Here is a 21,433-nt window from a genome sequence, read left to right on the forward strand (position 1 = left end):
TTTCTGCACAATGCCCAAGGTTTTGCACACAGTCTACTTACAAAGACACAAGAGATGACAGCCAAAGAAGAAAATAAGTGGTCCTGCACACCATATTAACTTACTAACAGTGTTGGGCAATATTATACAAGGAATCAAGAGTAATATCTTATATTACTTTTGTCCCCCCACCCGCAAAAAAGGGATCGTACAACACAATCCGTTTAGTCAGCTTTTTTTGGAACTGAATCAAATTGTTTTGAATAATATTAAGAAGAGTCACCAATCAGCCAAAAAGGCTATAAAGCAGTAATCTCTCTTGACATTTTAAATTAAATGTTTTCAAACGGTAAGGCCAACAAATCCTGCAGAGAAATATGTGCCATTTTTTTCCAAAGTAATAATGGTATATTATTGTTTTGGCAGAGTAATACAGTACTCATTACTGGGTAAAGTGATAATATTACAGTAATATATTAGTAACTTGTTACTGCCCAACACTGCTTACTAAAGTAAGTATTTTAAGAAAAATGTTTCGGTTGACTATGAAGGTCAGCTAATCAAAATGTTCTTAAAAACATTCTGGACCACTTTTTTTCCCCCACTTCTGAACTCATAAAATCAGAGCCTGGGATAGAGATCTAAAAACAAAGAATACTGCTTTATATGTATAAAATATGACATAAGATAGCAAAGCAACATATTAAGATTCATATAGTGGGGAGAGAATGGTCCAAATTCTTTGCACATGACTTACACTTAAAGCCAAGTGAAGTCCTGCAATCGCTTCAGGAGGGAGGAGACAGGAGGACAGACCGAATTGTTCCTCTTCTCCCTCACCTTCCCACTTTTCTGGCTGAGCAGCTTCGTTGTTTTGGTGCCACTGCCAATGGTTGGGTTGATCCCAACGAAACACCTGAAATTACAAATCACACACACACTTTATGAAAAATGTGCACTCACAGAGCTCTACAGGAGAGCACATCTTTCGAGTTACACAAGATAGTTCTACTTCAAGCTGAAAGTTACCTTTGGATGAATTCCAGGGTGTAACAGGCGTGCTCTTGGTACACCAGGTTGAAATTGTAATAAGCAGAAAATAAAGTTGCAATTCCAGCCAGGAAGTTTGTTTGTGGCGCCACAACGACCCGACCCTCCATGCTCAGCATCCATTGGGTAGATGTGAGAACTTCACCTAAACATAGACACATGGTTTGCATTTTCAAAGTTTTTCTGCTGCTTTCCACATACAATTAGACTGTAAAACATGACCTCCATATTTATCTGCAATGCTTTTAAAAGTGTATACACTACCTAAGATAATTAGACGTGGAGTGTCGGGAAGCTTCAATTTCCTTTCCACATCTGCTGCTGTTGCCAACACCTAAACGACAGAAACACAAATTACAAATATTTAGTCATTGCACCCGACCTCAACAGTTGAGGAGAACAGCTTCAAATTGGGCATATTACAGTTTACAGGTGTACAAGAGTGATATCATCTTTTTTACAACCAACCCACACATTTTGCATAAAATTGTATGAAGAGTAAGAAAAAAACAAGTACAAATGAAAGTAAAATGAATACCAAAACAATAATAATATTGGGGTCCTGATTTTGATGGAGCGCTAGTCATGTCTATGTATATTTAATGAAAAAAATCATGTGGCAGCCAAGTTGTGATATGTATGTGCTATGATTTATAACAGCAACTACAGATACTAGACCACACTTACAAACATTTCCAGATCTTAGATAGATGAATGTATGACCTGTATGATGCAACTCTACCAGTCCAAATAAATTGACTTTGAGAGAACCCAAGTTTCTTCATTGATAGAGAGAAACATTACATGGTACCAGGAGTGGTCATGATGGAAAGTGTGAAGCTGCTAGACGCAGTGAATTGGACTGGTAATGTGGATTATGAGTGGCGTACCTTCAAACAGCGTCTGATACACGGAGGATTGCACTGCTTCTGAGTTCTGACCGGTTTATACTTAGTTGCACGTCAGTATTGTGCACTGAAATCCGGCTGTTCCTCAGTCTCAGTGAGAGAGGTGGAGGGCTGACTCTCAGTTTGGGATGGGTTTTCAAACTGTGCTGTGTGTTGAAACATTGCCTCATCATGCAATTGCTCGGCTGCACTGTTTTTGTGTGTTCTCGAAATATGAGATGCAAATGTGGATTTCACACCAAATGTTCCCTTACAACCCCTAAAAGGACATGTTATTTTCCTGCCCTCTTGTATATGGCCTTTCAAATGATTAAGGAAATCCTTAAGCTTTGTAAATGTGATTTGACAAAATTCAATCTGACAAATGAGTGTTGTGCCTATATTTTGGTCTGTAGCACTCCTCCTGTGGGATTGCTTATGATCTCTGTATAGGTGAGACTTGAATGCTGCAAATTTTTTGAATGCACGGGTACAATCAGGTACACCACAGGTAAAAGGGCAGTTTGGGTCATTACTGTGAAGTCTCATATGACGCGTAAAACCTGCTATACTTTTACTCTCATAGCCACAACGTTTACAGAGATACATTTCTGGGCTCTGGTTTCACCTGAAAAATAGGTATTTTCACTCTTCTTCTCGTGTCAGGTCTTGGCACTGATGATCACTGCTCACTAGTCACTGCCAGCCAGGTGTTTTCTGTCAACAATACAAACAAAAAATGGCTTAACAAATCTGATTGCACACAAAAATCTGCAATGTTAATTTACTATATAACTTAACTGTACTGTAGGTACATTATTCATAGATAAAATAATTGCAGTCAAAACAAAAGACCTGCCAATCATTCACTACATGTAGATTAATATTACAGTTTCCCTGTTGTGAATAAGTATGTGCTAATTGCACATTCAACACAAACATGAAACAAACTAATGTACATTTAGTGGGTTCATAACTTCATATTAAAGATAGCTGAGCACATATTCAATTTCTAGCCTACAATATCATTCATGACTTGGCCCACATTCAACACAAATGGCTTTTTTCATTAAATAAACTTGTGAATATAAAGTGGTTAACAGTGATGATACTGTAGTTAATTAGAGCTACAGTACATCACTTTCATTTGCAATACTACAACGACAGTATTTTATGACTGGGACAACATCCCCCCCCCCCCCAAAAAAAAGAAGCAAGAAAAAACGGAAAATAGGCGGATTTTAATGGCGGTTTTTGGATATTATCTCTGGAATGGAAAGTCCAATCGACTCAGTTTAAAATTAGTTGGATACGTGACTTTGTTGACAATAAGCACATTGTTTGGAGACTGGCCAAAAAGCCAAACTACACACACAATGCGTCGCGCCGCAACGTGTCGTGAGCTTGTTGATCAGTGGTACAAGAATAACAAGATGCAACAGTCACGGTCAACTAACACGTTGGATATTACATTTTAACTCCATAAACTAATTCAATTTACCAACTTGTCACGTTGTCAGTAGATAGAAGCACGAAAGCACCCAGTGGTTTGTAAACACTCTGTTATCCCCAGCAGCAGCAGCCCAGCACACTGCACACAGGCGTTTTGCTTCCTCTCTGTTCAAAATGAATAAGCTCCGCCTTGCGTGTGATGCAACCGGATGCAACGTCATCTTTTGATGCAGTAATTCAATGTAGGAACTACAATGAAAGTAGTTCACTACATTATTTCAATGTAGGACCTACAGTGAAATAGTCTAGAGAGTGTAGGCATTTCTAGGCACTTAAAGGGGAATGCCACTTATTTTCAACATTTTACTATGTCATTAATATACCTTACAGTTGTTATGAAGTACATCTCAGTGACATCACAATGATGTACTTTATAATGTTATTGATTTTTTCAGACCTCCAGTTCTAGCCAGGCAACACAGAATGGGCCGGGGGGCTTTTCTTTATTAGGCTATTTCCACACAACAACTCATAGTAAAATGTTGAAAATGATCTGGGCACCCCAATGTAAAATTGGCTATTTTGGCCAAATGTAAAACATATAGGCCTATACTGTATATATTTTGAAAATGATTTAAAGTATACAGAATATGCTTACACATTCAACAATTTAAGGGGAATTTCATTTTAACATCAAATCAGGCTTTTGTGTTTCACCCCAGATATAGTTTTTAAGTTGCTTGATTCAGTATTTAGATATGTCTGTGTGTGAGGAATGATATAAGGTCTACCCTTGGATTCATTGTGGAACATTAATCAAGAATCTGTTGTCCGTTTTATGACACCCAAGCTGAAGGGGGTGGGTTCGTTGGAATCGTGTCGCCCCCTGGGGTGTCTTTGGGGTTCTCAAGGTTCTCAAGGTACCTATGTAGACTCACTTTTTGACGCTGCATCCAATGCACATACAGTATTGCTGTGCGACGTCTAGAAAGTGGTGAAATAGCAGACGGAAGGGGAAACACATAGTATAAAAATTAACATGTACTTATCTAGACTTACTTTTCAACGCTGAATCCAGATATCATAATGTCGAGACTGTCCGATCCCAGGAGAGTGGTCAAAAAATGGCACCAAGGTTTTGTAAAAGTGTCACAAATGCACCCAGAAACGATATATTTCCAATGTTTTAAAATAATCAAGGGGTATGTATCCCCACTTACTTTTTCGACCCAATTCCAACAGTGGTGGTCTTATCTCTCTACGATGTCAGGAAGTGGGTGTAAACGCCTCCTATCGGTCCCTAGCCCTCGAAACACGTCTGGAAAAAAGTGAGACCATTTTCGGACTCAGCACGACAAGCTGAACACGATGATATGTGTTTCCCAGCACACGGACTTACAGTTCTCTTAATTGGCTAGCGTTAGGGTTAGTTTTCAACGCGCGATAGCTCGGGAACGATAGGTCTGTCAGCCAAGTAATTCACATGGGCGCGTACAGCTCTCCAAAATCTACGCTCCGATATGTCCACCATTCTCGTGCGACACCCGTAGCAAGATTTCTCCAACTCTGACCTGTAATCCACAAGCCGTATAGACATGCTAAACCTGACAGTGTATTGAATGGTGAAATGCTAACCCTAATTTTGAGAACCACACGTCCGTGCGCGGGGAGACACATATTGGCGCGTTCGTCGAATCGATAGCTATGCGTGGATGTAAAGCACGCCCATTTTCAACCTTTGTGGGAGGAGCTATCGTGCGTCAAAGTCTAACCCTAGTTTTTTGAACCACATGACCGTGTGTGGAGAAACACATATCAGATTGTTCATCCTGACAAGCTATATAACATACTAAAAGATGGGCCTCTAATATCCAATGGTTTTTGACTTAGAGGCCTTAGAGAGGCTAGAAAAATAACAACACTTTTTTTTTCAACGGGACCAATTCCATTAAATCCAGCGTGAGAAAGTGAGTCAGACTAAGTAGTTTTTGTAAAAAAAAAAAAAGATTTGTGTTTGTGGGGTCCAAAAAACGTGTCTAAAAAAATAACTAAAATATTTAGAAGTGTCGTAGAGACTTGAAACCAATTCCATTGGATTCCCCGTGCTTCAGACATGGATAGACACCCTTTGTTTTAGAAGAATTGGTTTTTCCCTGTCGACTATAGCTTAAAAGGGGCTCGACGCCGCACAGGGGTCACGGGCGTGACCTTTGATAGTTAGAAGTGTCGTAGAGACTCAGGACCAAGTTCAATGGATTCAGCTTGATGAGACGAAGAAAAAAATGTCCTGCTCAAAACAAACGGACACATTTTGGATTTGTAATTGATTTTTACGCGTTGGAGGTCACTAAAAATCAAAGGATTCCTCTAAATACACTTCCCCTCCCCTATGTCAAGTAAGGGAAATCTAATGGTGTTAGTTTTAACTGTCTAGAAGACTTAGAAATGGGTGAAATTGCTGTTTGAAAGTTTAATAAATTTGTCTTTGGTTATACAATGCATACATGTATTGCAAAATACATTTAAATATTGTAAAATGACAGAACAATAGGTTACTGTACATCTATTGTAGAAATTACAGAAATCGGTTGTAAAGCTACGTTTTACAATAAGAACACAACTGACTGTAATCTTTACAATATGTTACTGTGGGAAAATGCAATAAGTTTCTGTAATGGTTTTTTTCCCATAATGCATTGCAAAATACAGTTATACATTGTAAAATGACCCAACAATAAGTTACTGTACATTTTTATTGTAGAAATTACACCAATCGGTTACAGTGTAGGTGTGCTGTCATGCCCATTTCAGCTCAGCTTGAGAGTTTATTTTAACCAATTGCCTTATTGTAGTATAATATTAAATATTTCAGTCCACTTTTTTTTCTTGGCCTGTCTTGGCATGGTGCCAGAGATTCTAGGCATGGTGAGGCACCAGGGCTAAAAAGGTCTGCAGTTACTGTACTTGTACCGTTACTGTACTGTAGTCTTGCTGTATGCTGTGTGCGTACTGTATACTGTACTCTTACGGTGTACTGTACTCTCAAGGCTCATTCATAGCCTGGATTTTCGGTGGTGAGGTGACCACTGGAGCTGAAATAACGTTGAGCGGTGGTGAGTAAAAACAGAGAAGGGCGGTGGCGGTGGTTTGCTCTTCACCACGGCTCGTGACATCATGTTGTAGTCCGGTGGTCAGCTCACAGTCTGGACAGTCTGGATTTTCGGTGGTGAGGTGACCACCGCTTCACCCAAAACTACAACATGGCGTCACTGAGCCGCGGTGAAGAGAAAACCACCGCTCTCCCCAGCCCTTCTCTTTGTTTTCGGTGGTGGGTCTCCTCATCACGGAAAATCCAGACTATGAATAGGCCTTTACTGTGCTGTTGCTGTATACAACAACAAAAAGTGCCCTTCTGGGCACAGGTCTCCACCAGGAGGATAGGAGTGTGTGTGTGTGTGTGTGTGTGTGTGTGTGTGTGTGTGTGTGTGTGTGTGTGTGTGTGTGTGTGTGTGTGTGTGTGTGTGTGTGTGTGTGTGTGTGTGTGCAACGCTCGGCACGGCGACTCGCTCGGCTAGCGCCTCGCTCGGCGGTGCCTCACGTAGCTCATGGCCACCAGACACGGCGCGCCTCCGTCAGGACATCAGTGATAATGACAATCGCTGATAATGACATACTGAACAGTGAGGATGCCAGTATGGACATTTTGGCACCATTCAAACGTGCTGATAACGGATGATTTCGCCGATTATATGGGGTGATACCAGTCGAATGGGGTGGCTATACACCGTAGCCTACGTTTTCTAGGCTTTATATTCTTTTATCCATGTTTTGATCGGATCGCATCGATAGCTGTCCCAGTGTAAAGTGTGACAGTGGATGCGGCCATTTTGAAGATGCGCGCGCATCCACTTGCATTCTATGTGCTGTTTTCAATGGCCTGTATCTCCAAATCGGCCCCATGAAAGTCGCTTTTTTGGCAGAACAAGGTTTTTCAACGGCCGACAGCCGGCGATGTGATACTCACGGTCGGGTTTTTTCTGCATTGAGCGAGAGAACAACAGCCGGTCAAGACACCATTACGTCATTGTAACATCCGGTTACGGATATTTGGCTCTTAAAAATAAGGGTTGAAAGGGGGAAAACCCTGGCAATACGCGATAAATAAATAAATAAGCCGGTGGGCTTCGTGATAAAAGTAAATGAAAGTTTATGTTATGAAACCTTTAAAACATGTTGGCAGGTTTGCTTTTCCAAGCAAAAAAGAAGGAAAAACAGTATCGCACTTCCACTATTGCCTTCTTCCCATTTGCGACAAGTGGTGCTAGAGGTAATATTCTGTTACTCATGCCAAACGATCTCAGCCTTCTCAGGAAGAACAGCCTGCTCTTAGGCTAAGGGAGAAGGGTCACATGCATCACTACATGCAACGTCCCTTTAGCATGCTGCACTAGACTCATCACTACACCCTGCGAGCAGAGCCCGCTTACACACACACAGACGGGCAGACAGAAGACTAGTAGCGCTAGTGTTTATTTGTAGTTTATTGTCAGTGAATCTCTCGGTCTGTCCTGCTCACACACTCTCTGCCCTCTCACGCAGGATGATCATAGATTTTAAGGAGGTGTTCTACGACTCAAGTGGAGATGCACGGCCCTGGCTGAATTTCCAGTCTTTTGTAGACCTGGAACCTGAAGCAAGAATACACAATTGACTGTGAGGATGCATCCACCGGAAAATTCCCCTGGCTTGATCCTTTGGGAGACTTTCAGGGGGATGAAGAGAACACAGCTATAAGGTTAACACATTTAAGTTCCTTCCATTTGTAATATGCTGACATCCAAGTGCAAAGAACTGTTTAACTTAAGAAAGATCCAAAGCTCCTTTAAAAAAATGCTTTATTTGGTAATGGCTTGCTTATAAATCAGCCTGTCAGTGATTTTTCTATAAACAATGACCACTCAGGCATACATTATCCCTTACATATATGTCAATAAAGTTAACTTCTGATTTACTGTACATGCCCAGGTTGAAATCTTGCCACGAAGCAAACCAGTACACCAGATTCCTAATTGCCATCGACAACGATAAAGTGGAGGTAAGACTATAGCCCAGCCCATTATTTATTATTTATTTATTCATTTATTCGTTTTTTGCTGAATAGTGGGATGTCAAAAATTGGGACACAGCCATTATTGCAAATACCGGCATATCAGCCAAACCTGTATATTGGTCTTGCTGTATGTAGTTTCAGAGCATGAGGCATGCATACGTACCTATTGAATGAAGAAACTGAATTATCTTTATTGACACATCAGAGTTTTACTAGTAAAAAGGGTTTTTGTTCATATAGTGTTATTTTTTCCTAGAAACAAAGGGAAGAAGAGGGCAAGGCAAGAAATAAATAAAAAAATTGAAGCTTGTTACACACACACACACACAGCATAATCGTAGGGTTTCTCTTTGCTAATTTACATACAGCACAGATGTAGGGTCTCTAATCTTATTTACAATAGAGCACCGAAGTCCTGACGTCACTGTCAGTAGAGGGTGTCAGTCCCCAGGTTCGTGTACTTTTTATTTGCATTGTAATCTCCATAGGGGGATTTTAGATCGCCTCATATAAGAACTGTGTTTGAAAAATAAACCGATCACCCCAGCCTTTTCACTCATATGGATATGAAGCATCGACTGAAGGTGGAAATATAAATATACCCAAAGAGTAACAAAATAAGCGTTAGAAACGAGCCAAACAACCCAGAGACTACATTTCCGGGTAGGCGGGTGGCTGCATCTGCCCGTCGCACAACAGAAACTGAATTTGAAGTTTATTTTTATTTTTATTTTATTGATATTTAATGTTTCGTGGTTAGTACGTGTCGAGTCACCACCAGCTGAGCTTACGTCAACGAGGAATCTCAGGAACGCAATGTGTTGACAGCTGGGCATGACGTATATTAGCAGCGACATTGCCTTCATATGTAGTTTCAAGGCTTTTGAGGCCACATTAATTCCATTTTCTCCAGAAACTGGCTGTATCAAATATGAATGGAAATCATTAACGACGCACAGCCACTCCCCTGACAGAAAGGCCGGGGTGGTCTGTTATCATTGCGAAACAGATAATTATGGTACTACCATATACCTCACAAGGACGTGTGCACATTCTCACGGCACCACAAGGTGACCAGTTTTATATCCAGTGCCAGCTACACTCACAGTAAGTTTGCTACACTGAGTCTATAACACTATTTTCCCCTGCTGCTAATTGTTGTTAGCCAGCCGTACTAGTGTTTGCTGTGTAGCACTAGCCAAACATAGCTACTACCTTAACTTGCTAATACCATTAGCTGCTCGTCGCAGCCACACACATGGCTACGAGCTTAACTTGCTATTTGCATTAGCTGCTCGTCGCAGCCCGTTGTGCTAGCTTTTGCTTGTAGCTTGTTGCTACTTGCTATCAACAACAAGAGCTCGTAGCTTGAAATGGATGATCAAGCCGACCCCCAAACCCTGGCTTGTAGCTAAAGTGTTGGAGCCTCCTCGAAAGTTCCACAGAAACGATGTCGTGCCTCGGTAACATGTCAGGTTTGGACCCCCATCATTTGTGTACTGTCTGGGACTTAAGCACGCTACCTTGCAGGCACGGACTGGCTAAGAAAATCGGCCCTGGCATCTGTGATGGTCACCGGCCCTATGACGTCATTATGTCAAAACCACGCACAAAAATGTTGACATTTCACATTACTTTTGGACATATAGTTTTACGGTTTAAATAACAGTGCAAATAGTGTTTTAAATGTATATAAAATGAAACATATCAATGTGTTAGTTGTATTTTTGAATATTGCTTGTCAAACGTTTTAGGCTTAGTTAGCCTATTTAATCTGATTGGTATAGCTCTGCATGGTTGCTGCTTCTGATTAGTTACTAACTTACTAGACCAATTTAAAATAGTATTAGATGTTTTTCGTTAATAATAAGCGACAACTTCACTAACATTAGGCCGCCTACCTGCTTCTTTTTCAATCACTTCAGCCTCAGCCGTAACATTATTATTCTCGTCCTGACTCAAACTCTCCTCCCCCGGTCCAAGTCCTCGGGCTCGCGGTCCTCGGGGTTAACAATGCACAGTGGTGGTGGTGGTGGTGGTGCAACCGGAGCAGCGCTTGGTGAAACACCACCACCACTACCACCACCCGCAGCGGTGCTGCTAGTGCTAGCCGGCTCCTCTGCAGTTTCGTCGCCGACAACACTTCTCAAGGTACCTCAAGGTACGTGCAATAAATGTTTTGAGATGGAACACAAAACTAAAACGAGCCGCCTGAAGTGGGCCCGCAGTTTCTTCCTCGCCTATGTGAACGGAGGACGGAACGGAAACAAGCCATGGCTACAGTTGGCAAACCACCTGCTAACCAAGAGGCCTTGGGCTCCCAGGGACCCTCCCCCGACCCAGCATCTCTCCAGGAGGAACCACGTTGGCCTCCAGCTTCCCTGGCCCGCTCCTGGGGTGGTGCCATGGATGAGCAAGAGCCTGTCGAGGAACTTCCCTCCTACCAAGAGGAGCAGTTACCTTACGATGACTACAGAATCGTTGACGAGGCCAGAGATTCCGACTTTGACGACGAGGACCCCGACGACAGGGACGGTGAACTCGACAAACAATTTGAGATGCAGGTTGACGAGGCCCCGCAGCGTGTTGCTGCTCCCGCTGCAGAGGCCCCCCAGCAGGCCACAGCCCATGCTGACAACACTGCCCCGTCAGCAGCCGCCGACATTAGCAGCTCAAGCTCAGGCTGCCGCTCCAGTCCACGTGGAGGAGCTTTTGGCGTTGTACTTGACAGCGGCCCTCAGGTGCAACCGCACATGGCCGCAGACCCCACCAGCTAGACGAGGCCTAGAACAACAAGCATCTCCGCAACACAACAGGACCATTCTACCCTATGCTCAGGCTTTCATAGAGTTCCTGACTTTGACGTGAGTTGCTCCAACTGTTCAGGACCCGGCCTCACGTCGGGGCGTTTTTGACCTGGACACCGAGAACCCAGACATAGCGGGTCTCTCGGGCATTCCAGAGGTAGACTGTTTCACGGCGGGCTACCTCATCAACCCAGCCCAGCCCCCAGCAGACATACCGCCCGTCTTCCCTGACGCAAAGGACAGAGACGCTTTGATGACTGTAGCTAGAGATCTCAACGCTGAAGCCCTGCTACATGGTTCTGACTATTCTCATGGTAGCGGCTGGGGATGCTCCTTCAGCAGCTGACAAGCTGCCGAAGCACGACACATCAATGACGAGGCAAAGAAGCTCATTCGAGCTGCTACGGAGTCCCTGGGCAAAGCTATGACACTCTGCATCGTTCAAGAGAGAACCAGATGGCTGGATATTTTCCCCATGGTGGGAATAATCCGCTCCACTCTGCTGGATCGTCCAGTTGCCCCCGACATCGGCGTAGCTCCGTCAGACCTCTTCCACAGCGGCATGGAAGAGCTCATATCTTCAGGAGAGCAGAGTAGACTCAACGCAGAGGCGCTTTGTCAGCACCAGGAGCCTCCGCCACCGCGTCAAGCTATGGCTTGCCAAGCCAACAGAGGCGCCAACCGTATCAACTGGAAGTTCCGCTCGGAGCGTGGACGCAGAACAAGACTCAACCACCCGCGCAGGTCAGGGGCAGAGCCCAATGGAAAGAGGACCGCCGCACTGACTCTCCCAGAGAACGAGGCAGCGGCCGTGGCCTTGTCTCGGGGGGACCCGCGTAGAAGTCCCCCCATTGCCCACAGGTTCAGGTGTGGTATCTACGACGGAGGCCAAGGGTCCAGCTCTCGAACCGCCAGGAGGAAGATATCTTCGCCACTCGCAGAGAGCGTCAATGTGAACATTCCCTCCATGTTCTGTGTGCAAAAGAAATGCAAAATGTGTGCTATTTTGTGAATGCTTTGCCAATGTGAAAGTTCCATTTCGTTGTGTGAACAAAATAGATTACGCCGCCAGTCCACAAGGGGGCACCGTCGCCCCATGGCAGACAGTCTCGTTGCTAGTACCCAGTCCACTAGCCCAGTGTTTTCATCAGTGGAAACAATGTGGAGCTTCAGCATGGCTAAACACCATTTCGAAGGGCTACAAGCTACAATTCACACTAAGACCACCCTGACCCATCATAGAAAATAATATTTACTCGAGCGAGTGGACAGGCGGCGGATGTTTTTCAGGCAGAAATACTTTCCCTCTTAGAGAAGAACGCTGTCAGAGAGGTCCCCTCGAACCAGAGTCGCAACGGAAGTCCTACTGTTCGGCATGTCCCTATCTACGAGGGTATTCGTGAAGTGCACAGATGCAGCTATTGCTCCCCTGCGCGTGCTGGGTCCGCATAGCGACCTTTCTGGATGAGTGGTTGGTCTGTGCAGCATCAACAGCAGAAGCAACGCTCCACACCACCCAGGTAGTGGACTTATTGTCCTCCCTGGGCTTCAGTCTGAACTACAAGAAGAGCGTGCTGGTTCCAGCCCAATCGATAACCTACATAGGCATCGCCTTGGACTCCAGGTCCTTTACAGCCAAGCTGAGCAAGGACAGATTGGTCTCGTTCAAGCAGTGCATGTCACTGTTCAAAGTGGGACGCAAGGTCCCGCTGAGTAAGTCTCCGGGTGGCAGGCCTCATGGCTAGGCCATCGCTTTGGTCCGCCTAGGCAGACTGAACATGAGACCTTTCCAGATGTGGATGTGGTCCTTGAGGGTCCCTTGCTCTCGAGTACACCACAGAGTGCTGGTCACAGAGGACAGAGGTCAATTCACTGCGATGGTGAGGATCCGAGGACGTCCTCATGGAGGGGGTCCCCATGGGGAGTGTCCTCTCCAGAAAAGTCCTTACAACAGACTACAGTCTGTCAGGCTGGGGCGCCACGCTTCAAGGCATGGCGGCCAGCGGTGTTTGGGACGAGAGTCACAGGACCTTTCACATCAACTACCTGGAGCTTATGGCGGTGTTCCTAGCGCTACGCCACTTCGAACAACACGTCAAAGACTGCCACGTTCTTGTGAGAACAGACAACACAACAACAATGTGTTACATCAACAAGCAGGGAGGGCTCAAGTCTCGGTCCCTGCATCTGTTGGCATGGCAGTTGATATCGGGGTGTGACGTGCATCTCCTCTCAATCAGAGCTTGTCATGTCCCAGGTCTCCTGAACACGGGAGCGAAGGACCACTCCGCTACGCGGACTGGTCATTCCATCCTTGGGTAGCCGCTTGAATATGGGACAGCGTCCCACCCGCAGAGGAGGACCCAGAGGACGAGGCCGCGGTCGTGGCCTTGCCTCGGGGGACCCGCGTAGAAGTCCCCCCATCACCCACAGGTTCAGGTGTGGTATCTACGACTGAGGCCATTGAAGAGGAGGAAGATATCTTCGCCACTCGCAGAGAGCGAGCGTCAATTTGAACATTCCCTCCATGTTCTGTGTGCAAAAGAAATGCAAAATGTGTGCACACAAGTGGCCCCAAGGGCTACTGTATGCGTTCCCTCCCCTCAACCTGATCAAGCCCACCCTAGACAGGGTGAGGACCAATGTTCCCCCTAACGTGCGCGCACATCTGAAATCTGTCGCTCACAGACAGAGTAGCTGGTGTAAAAAAAAAGGTTTCTTAAAAGTGTTTTGTGTCCCCGACTCCAAGTCTCATCTACTACAGTAATACCTATCCTGACATTTGCACACACTTTATTTAGATTACACAGGCGAGTCAGGCGACGGACAGGTCTCCTCTCCACTGCTGGCACACGCACAACATCTTCTACTCTCAAACACGCAGCAGCAGTGTTCACAACAAACCCCACACGCAAACATGAAGAACCAGATGAGATTGCGTTGCTTGGACACATTGATGGGAGATTTAGATTTAAAAGGCGAACGGATGGAAGTGTGGATAAAAGCATGGTTGTGTGCAACAGCAACGAGAGGGGTTCCAACCGTTCCATATGGGAATGACTAAATGGTAAATGGTAAATGGTGCATTTATATAGCGCCTTTATCCAAGGCGCTTTACATAGATTGTGCATTACATTCACCCATTCACACACACATTCATACACCGATTGCAGCGGAAGCCATGCAAGGTACCAACCAGCACATCGGGAGCAATTTGGGGTTCAGTGTCTTGCCCAAGGACACTTCGACATGTAGACAGGAGGAGATTCGAACCGCTGACCCATGGATCATTGGACGACCTGCTCTACCTCCTGAGCCACAGCCGCCCTAATGACTAATGTTAGCTGGTTAGCTAACGTGGTTACGTTAGCGTTTGCATATCACTACAGCACAGTCGATTTATAAACACGGACCACTTTTACAGACGGACCGGATGTTGTTCCGGATGTGGCTGTAGCAGCTAGATATAGCCACACCACTCTAGAGTCGATCGACTACAACGGGAGGTAAGAATAAATCTATCGCGACTAGCGACAGCGGAGGGCCGTCTAACACAGGATGTTTTTTTATAATTAGACGGGATGATTTAGATCGCGAGTTATTAACGTTTTAAGATTTTCGTTTCGTCGGCTAAACGGGGGAGGAACATTTTCGATGACGTCTCACTGTTGCGCAACCTTGAGGATTGCACAACAAGCGTTTCCAGGCTGTGGAGCGATGCGATCCGTTTTCATATCAATATACGTCTTTTGGATCAAACTTCGTCTTGGGCGTCGGGCGTTACTAATAGAAAGGACAAAGAACTTCGTCCTAGGCGATGGGGGTGTTAATCTCTAGCAGTCTGCTATATGGCCCCGTAGGAGGCTGACGTTCGACAATCTGAGAACCCATCGTCAAAAGTAAAGGAAAAATAGTTACCTCTTTTCCTTTATTGACGGAGTTAACTCAACAGTCTGTCTCGAGAGACTAGTTTTGAGATACTAGGAGTTCAAAGACACACCAACATACTTGACCCAGCCCTGAGGAATGCACTCCCCAGTCCACAAATAGCTCATTCCAATGTTCTTATGCTTGCTTCGTCTTAGTGTCGTCCGTCCCCCGTCCCCCCCAAATAAAGTTTGTATGTTTTCTCATGCCCCCCATGTAAAGCACATTTGAGTATTCATATATACCAGTGGTTCTCTCAACCTGTGGGTCCCCACATGAAGTGACAATTTAAGGGGACTTAGGGGGATTTAACTTGTATTGCGTTACTTTTCATTGATTCACTCGTATACCAAAATCCATTTGGGAAAAAAATCACCTGTGTGAAGTGCTCACTTCGCATTATCTAACGTTTAGATAGTTGGTGTCAAGGTGATGTATGTTTGCTCAGTAGTTGCTGATGTCTGCTCAGGAGGTTTGAGTGTTTGCTCAGCCGATTTCTTTTTTTGAGGGAACATTGGTGAGGACTCGACGGTTGTCACTAATACTTGTGGCCCCGGCCTGGGGGTCTTGGAGGTCAGAAATGGCTCCCCTCCTGTACGACCAGCCTTGGCAGCTTCCCCTGTGGAAGAGCCTGCTCTGGCAGGCGGGGTCCAAGATATTCCACCCATGCCCGCAGAACCTAGACCTGTGGGCCTGGCCCGTGAGAGGCTAAACCTTTGTGCCGAAGGGCAGGCCTCAAATGTGATGGACACAATTCAGGGCACTAGGGCCCCGTCTACGAGGAAGGTGTACAACGTTGCATAGAGGGTATTTGAGCGGTGGTGTGCTTGGCGGCCTGGTCAGGTGGTGCCTTTCCAGGCCTCTATAGTTGAAGTCTTGACCTTCCTGCATGATCTCCTGGATCAAGGCAAGTCCCTGTCTTCACTGAAAGTGAACCTGGTCGCCATATAAGCTTGCCACATTGGCTTCGAGGATAAGGCTCTGAGTGAGAACACCCTCATAAGGCAGTTTATGAAGGGTGTGAGGAAGATTAGGCCGGTGACCCGGTCCATGATCCCACCGTGGGATCTGGTTCTGGACGCCCTTTCTGTGTTCCCGTTTGAACCATTGGAGCACCATGAAAACCCTGTCTTTAAAAGCCATTCCGCTAGTGGCTCTCACGACAGCTAAGAGAGTCAGTGACTTGCAGGCACTCTCAGACTGGACTGCACGGGAGGACAGTCTAGGGTTACGGTTAGACCGAATCCAGCCTTTGTACCTAAGAACTCCAACGCCACCATTGTGCCGGTGGACTTGAGGTATTTTCACCCTCCTCCCTTTCAGTCTGCGGAGGATGAGAGAATACACTCTCTGCCCTGTCAGGGCGATATGTGTGTATATGGACAGAACGTGTTCCTTTAGGAAAGGGAACCAGCTGTTTGTGGCCTGGGGTACGAAGGCCAAAGGGAAGCCAGTCACTAAGGTCAGGCTGTCCTAGTGGATTGTGGAAGCCATTCAGTTGGCCTATTCCAGTAAATGTGTCTTGCCACCTTTGGGTTTGAGAGCACACTCTACGCAGAGTGTGGCTGCATCCTGGGCACTTTACAAAGGCATTTCAGTGCAGGATGTGTGTAGTGAAGCCAACCTCCTGAGGGTCCGCAAGGCCAAGTACCGCAACTGGGGGGGACAGGGCATTCTATGTTTCTTCCCCCAACCTCTGCACTCCCCAACCATCTCAGAGTTGCCCCCTCCCTCCTCTCCTTCAAAACCTCACTAAAAACCCACCTCTTCAAGATGGCTTTTCCCAACTGAGGTCTGGTTAAGATGTCCCCCATCCCTTGCTTAGCCTTTATATTTTTAACCTAGCACTGATATTTTACTTGTTTTGCTTTTTTTTTTCTTGAATTAAAGTTTGTTCCTAGTGTTTTATGTAAAGCGCTTTGGGTACTTAGAAAAGCGCTATATAAATCTGAGCTATTATTATTATTATTACGGCAGAGAATTGGTCTTCGCCTTCGACCTTTGCTAGGTTTTACAACCTGGATGTCACGGAGCCATCAGTGGCTCATGCAGTCCTACAGGTTGCTGGTGAGTGTAGGGGCCGCTCTTAGATTTCCTCTAGTTCTCTACCCAAGGGGTCAGGTTAACTAGTGGGTTGGCTAGGATGAGCATATAAGGCTGGTTTGTATTGGATAGGGAAGAGGCCATCGGGTCGGAGACTCAATTGGTCTCACCTTTGACCTTTTCTCCACTGGGCCGGTCGCCTAGTGGTTGGTTATGGTCCTGTGTGGGTATGGCCGACGTCTGTGACGTAGGCAGCCCTGGGATTGGGTCTCTTGTGATAACGAAGGGAGTGTATGAAGAGCAGAAATGCAAAACGCAGTATTACACTCATAACTGGAGGTAACCGTGGTTATATAAGTACGTTTTCCAGATATATACCGGTACAAGCTTGTTTCACAAACGGCACAACTGTAGGGTCTCTTATATATAGGCTGTACAGACATACTACATTTTACAAGAAAAAACATATATATTACCTGAGATTATATGCACACATAAAGTATATGGTGCATGAGCATAGCAGTCACTGTGTACTGTGCAATATATATGGTGCAGGGCATTTTTCAGGTTCAGGACGTTATTCAAGGTGCAACATTGTTCAAGGTGCGGTTTCGGAGAGAAAATTATTTGAATAGGAGTCTTTGCATTTTCCATTATAAGTCAATGGGAAAATGAATTAATAAATAAATTATATCAATTAAACTGATGATTCAAATTTCTTTATTAGGAAAAAATACCTTGAGATGTACCACCTTTACTTTTCAGGATTATCAAAAGTAGCTACAAGCTCAAATACAAGCTCAAATCGCTTGTGCTGTGTTTCAAGCTTGGATCTGCTACTTTTGATACTTTTGTGTGACGCTGGAGTATGATAAAATACGATATATCAAATATACTAATGTTACACATTCCTCTCTCAACCCAAGGAGACCCAACCGCTGTGGAAGGTGCATTTGAAATATGAGACCGACATCACAGTGGATTATGCCAATGGGGATCGATTGGTCGATTGTAACACGACAGTCGGCGTCTTGGGGTTGAAGGATGGCAACAAGGTGCTTCAGGGAGAGCTGTCCCTAGAGAAATTAAGACCCCGAGATAGAGAAAGGAAGCCGATCAATGACAACTACAACCTTCAATGGGAAAAGTATGATGGCAGTATCGTGGACATAACAAAGTCAGACTCCGGGGGTGAAGAAAACGAAGACGATGACGAAAGCAAAGACCATAACAAACTGCACAACTATAAGGGTGAAGAAAGCGACAGCGACTCAAGCGAAAGCGACAAAAGCAACCAAAGCGAAAGCGACGCAGATAGCGATGGAGTTCATCCAACCGAGGCCATCGGCACAAGTGTACACCGAAAAGACTACATAAACAAAAAGGACCTTTACTTGACATCAGACTCCGACTTTGTATTTAAAAGGTAAGGCGTAGTTGTGTAGGTCCGTTTCATTTAGGTGTTTGTGTGAAAGTATTAAGTTGTCCAGGCTATATTTCACACTTTTATTGTTCCAGGAGGGTTCCATCAGATAGGAATGTGCAGGGGAGGGGAAAATGCTGTAGATTTGTTTGTTTGTTTTGTTGTGGGGTTTGGGGATGGTAATTAATATAGTGCTAGATAGTTAGTATAGATCAGTTAAGGGATGTCATTTTGGGGTTTTGATGGTATATTGTTGGGGTTCTGTTGGGGTTCTTATGTGAAATAGGGTATGATGTAGCACCTGATGGGGAGGAGTATAAAAGGCCGCTTTCTGTGCAGTCTGTAAGTAGGGCTGGTCAGGGTAACATGTGCCTGGAATACATGGTTTTAGTGTTCATTGGGGTTTGACATATCTCCTGCCTCACTTCTGGTCATGACTGCTCGAGCAATCCAACAAGGGTAAAAGGAGTGCAGAGAGAGAAAAAGTGTTTAATATTGTATCTGGGTACTTGTCCTGCTTGTTATGAATTGCTTTTTTAACCAATGTATTTCCCTTGGGCTACCAGCAGCACCCCATCTGCTACTGGAGCTACCAGCAGCACCCCATGTGCTACTGGAGCCACCACCAGCACCCCATCTGCTACTGGAGCTACCAGCAGCACCCCATGTGCTACTGGAGCCACCACCAGCACCCCATCTAAAAGCAGCACCCCATCTGCTACTGGAGCTACCAGCAGCACCACATCTACCAGCAGCACCCCATCTGCTACTGGAGCTACTTAGCACCAGCACCCCATCTACCAGCAGCACCCCATCTACCAGCAGCACCCCATCTACCAGCAGCACCCCATCTACCAGCAGCACCCCATCTACCAGCAGCACACCATCTACAAGCAGCACCCCATCTACCAGCAGCACTCCATCTGCTACTGGAGCCACCACCAGCACCCCATCTACCAGCAGCACACCATCTACAAGCAGCACCCCATCTACCACCAGCACCCCATCTACCAGCAGCACCCCATCTACCAGCAGCACCCCATCTACCACTAGCACCCCATCTACCAGCAGCACCCCATCTACCAGCAGCACCCCATCTACCACCAGCACCCCATCTACCAGCAGCACCCCATCTGCTACTGGAGCTACTTAGCACCAGCACCCCATCTACCAGCAGCACCCCATCTACCACCAGCACCCCATCTACCAGCAGCACCCCATCTACCACCAGCACCCCATCTACCAGCAGCACCCCATCTACCAGCAGCACCCCATCTACAAGCAGCACACCATCTACAAGCAGCACCCCATCTACCAGCAGCACTCCATCTGCTACTGGAGCCACCACCAGCACCCCATCTACCACCAGCACCCCATCTACCAGCAGCACACCATCTACAAGCAGCACCCCATCTACCACGAGCACCCCATCTACCAGCAGCACCCCATCTACCAGCAGCACCCCATCTACCAGCAGCACACCATCTACAAGCAGCACCCCATCTACCAGCAGCACACCATCTACAAGCAGCACCCCATCTACCAGCAGCACACCATCTACAAGCAGCACCCCATCTACAAGCAGCACCCCATCTACCACCAGCACCCCATCTACCAGCAGCACACCATCTACCAGCAGCACACCATCTACAAGCATCACCCCATCTTAAGTTGTCCAGGCTATATTTCACACCTAAATGTACTGTGTATAACTCATCAAACTGCACAAAAAGTGCGTTTGTGGGCCAAATATGTTTTCATGACCAATTTTATGTTTTTGTGTCAAAGGCCACAAATGAGGGTCATCTGTATTACGTGTAGGTTATAACAGCCAGACAGGTGCCCTACATTTCGAACATTAAACATTTTGAAGATGATAGATTGACTGTGCTGTCATTTGACCGTGTGTGTGTGTGTGTGTTGTGTGTGTGTGTGTGTGTGTGTTCACTTGCTGTGTATATATATATATATGTATTGTAATGAACCCCTTTAGTTAAATTCAGGCTTCCTTGAGTATCTGGAAGTTATCAATCACCCCCAGTCAAACTATAATTCCACTGTCATAGTGGGTCAGTATTACCAAATCATTCTCTTGCGCATTCTCATACACACATGAAACATTGTGAAAACAAATGGGATCTGTCAACATAATGTCAGTTAGAGGTGGATAAATATCCCTCTCGTCTCAAAACTATTTACACAAGATATTTACCATCTCTCATGACCAGAACTAGGTAAGTGGGCCAAAGTAATCAAGACCTAAACCAGACAAAATTAATTTATATCCTAGTAAACTGACCGAAATCATAGGTCTAATGGCTTAGTTGCCAGAGTAACTATGGACAATATGCAATTCTGTTTTAGCTGAATTGTAGTGCTTTTTGTAAAGGAAGCATAGATCCTAATATCCCATATCTGCTGGACACTAGAAGTGAGGGGCCATTCACTTGTTCAGCCATTTTTAATTAAAAGGTCTGATTTTGTACAAAGCAAGCATGTCTGAAAAAGTAGTTACCAAAGCAATACAGCTTAGATCAATCATCCTGCCATGCTATCCAAGCGAAGGGTTCTCCCACACAACAATTTTGAACAAACAGAACTCTGTACTTTTTTTTTTGTTAAACCAAAAGTTGTCTAAGGGGTTTTAATTAAAATAGTTTGATTTATGTTGATGTACGTACGGTATACAGTACATTAGTTACGTTTGTCTCACATATAAGAATGTGTTCTTGAGGCGAAAACCAACATCGAGGGC

General features: G+C 45.3%; 1 protein-coding gene across 2 annotated transcripts in view; it reads left to right on the forward strand.

Annotated features, from left to right (window-relative positions):
- The window catches only part of LOC306942798 (uncharacterized protein), a 63,538-nt gene extending 43,569 nt beyond the window's left edge, over window positions 1–19,969 (forward strand). The window contains exons 7-10 of one of the 2 annotated variants that reach the window (XM_079528895.1): window positions 7,968–8,163; window positions 8,394–8,463; window positions 18,182–18,681; window positions 19,245–19,969. In XM_079528895.1, coding sequence (XP_079385021.1) covers window positions 7,968–8,079 — 112 coding nt within the window. In that variant the 3' untranslated portion in view covers window positions 8,080–8,163; window positions 8,394–8,463; window positions 18,182–18,681; window positions 19,245–19,969. The remainder of the gene's footprint in view (window positions 1–7,967; window positions 8,164–8,393; window positions 8,464–18,181; window positions 18,682–19,244) is intronic. The other variant, XM_079528896.1, reaches the window with a different exon arrangement.
- Window positions 19,970–21,433: the final 1,464 nt, after the last annotated feature.

The sequence above is a fragment of the Electrona antarctica genome, assembly GCF_951216825.1.
Source record: "Electrona antarctica genome assembly, chromosome: 2".
Lineage (NCBI taxonomy): Eukaryota > Metazoa > Chordata > Actinopteri > Myctophiformes > Myctophidae > Electrona > Electrona antarctica.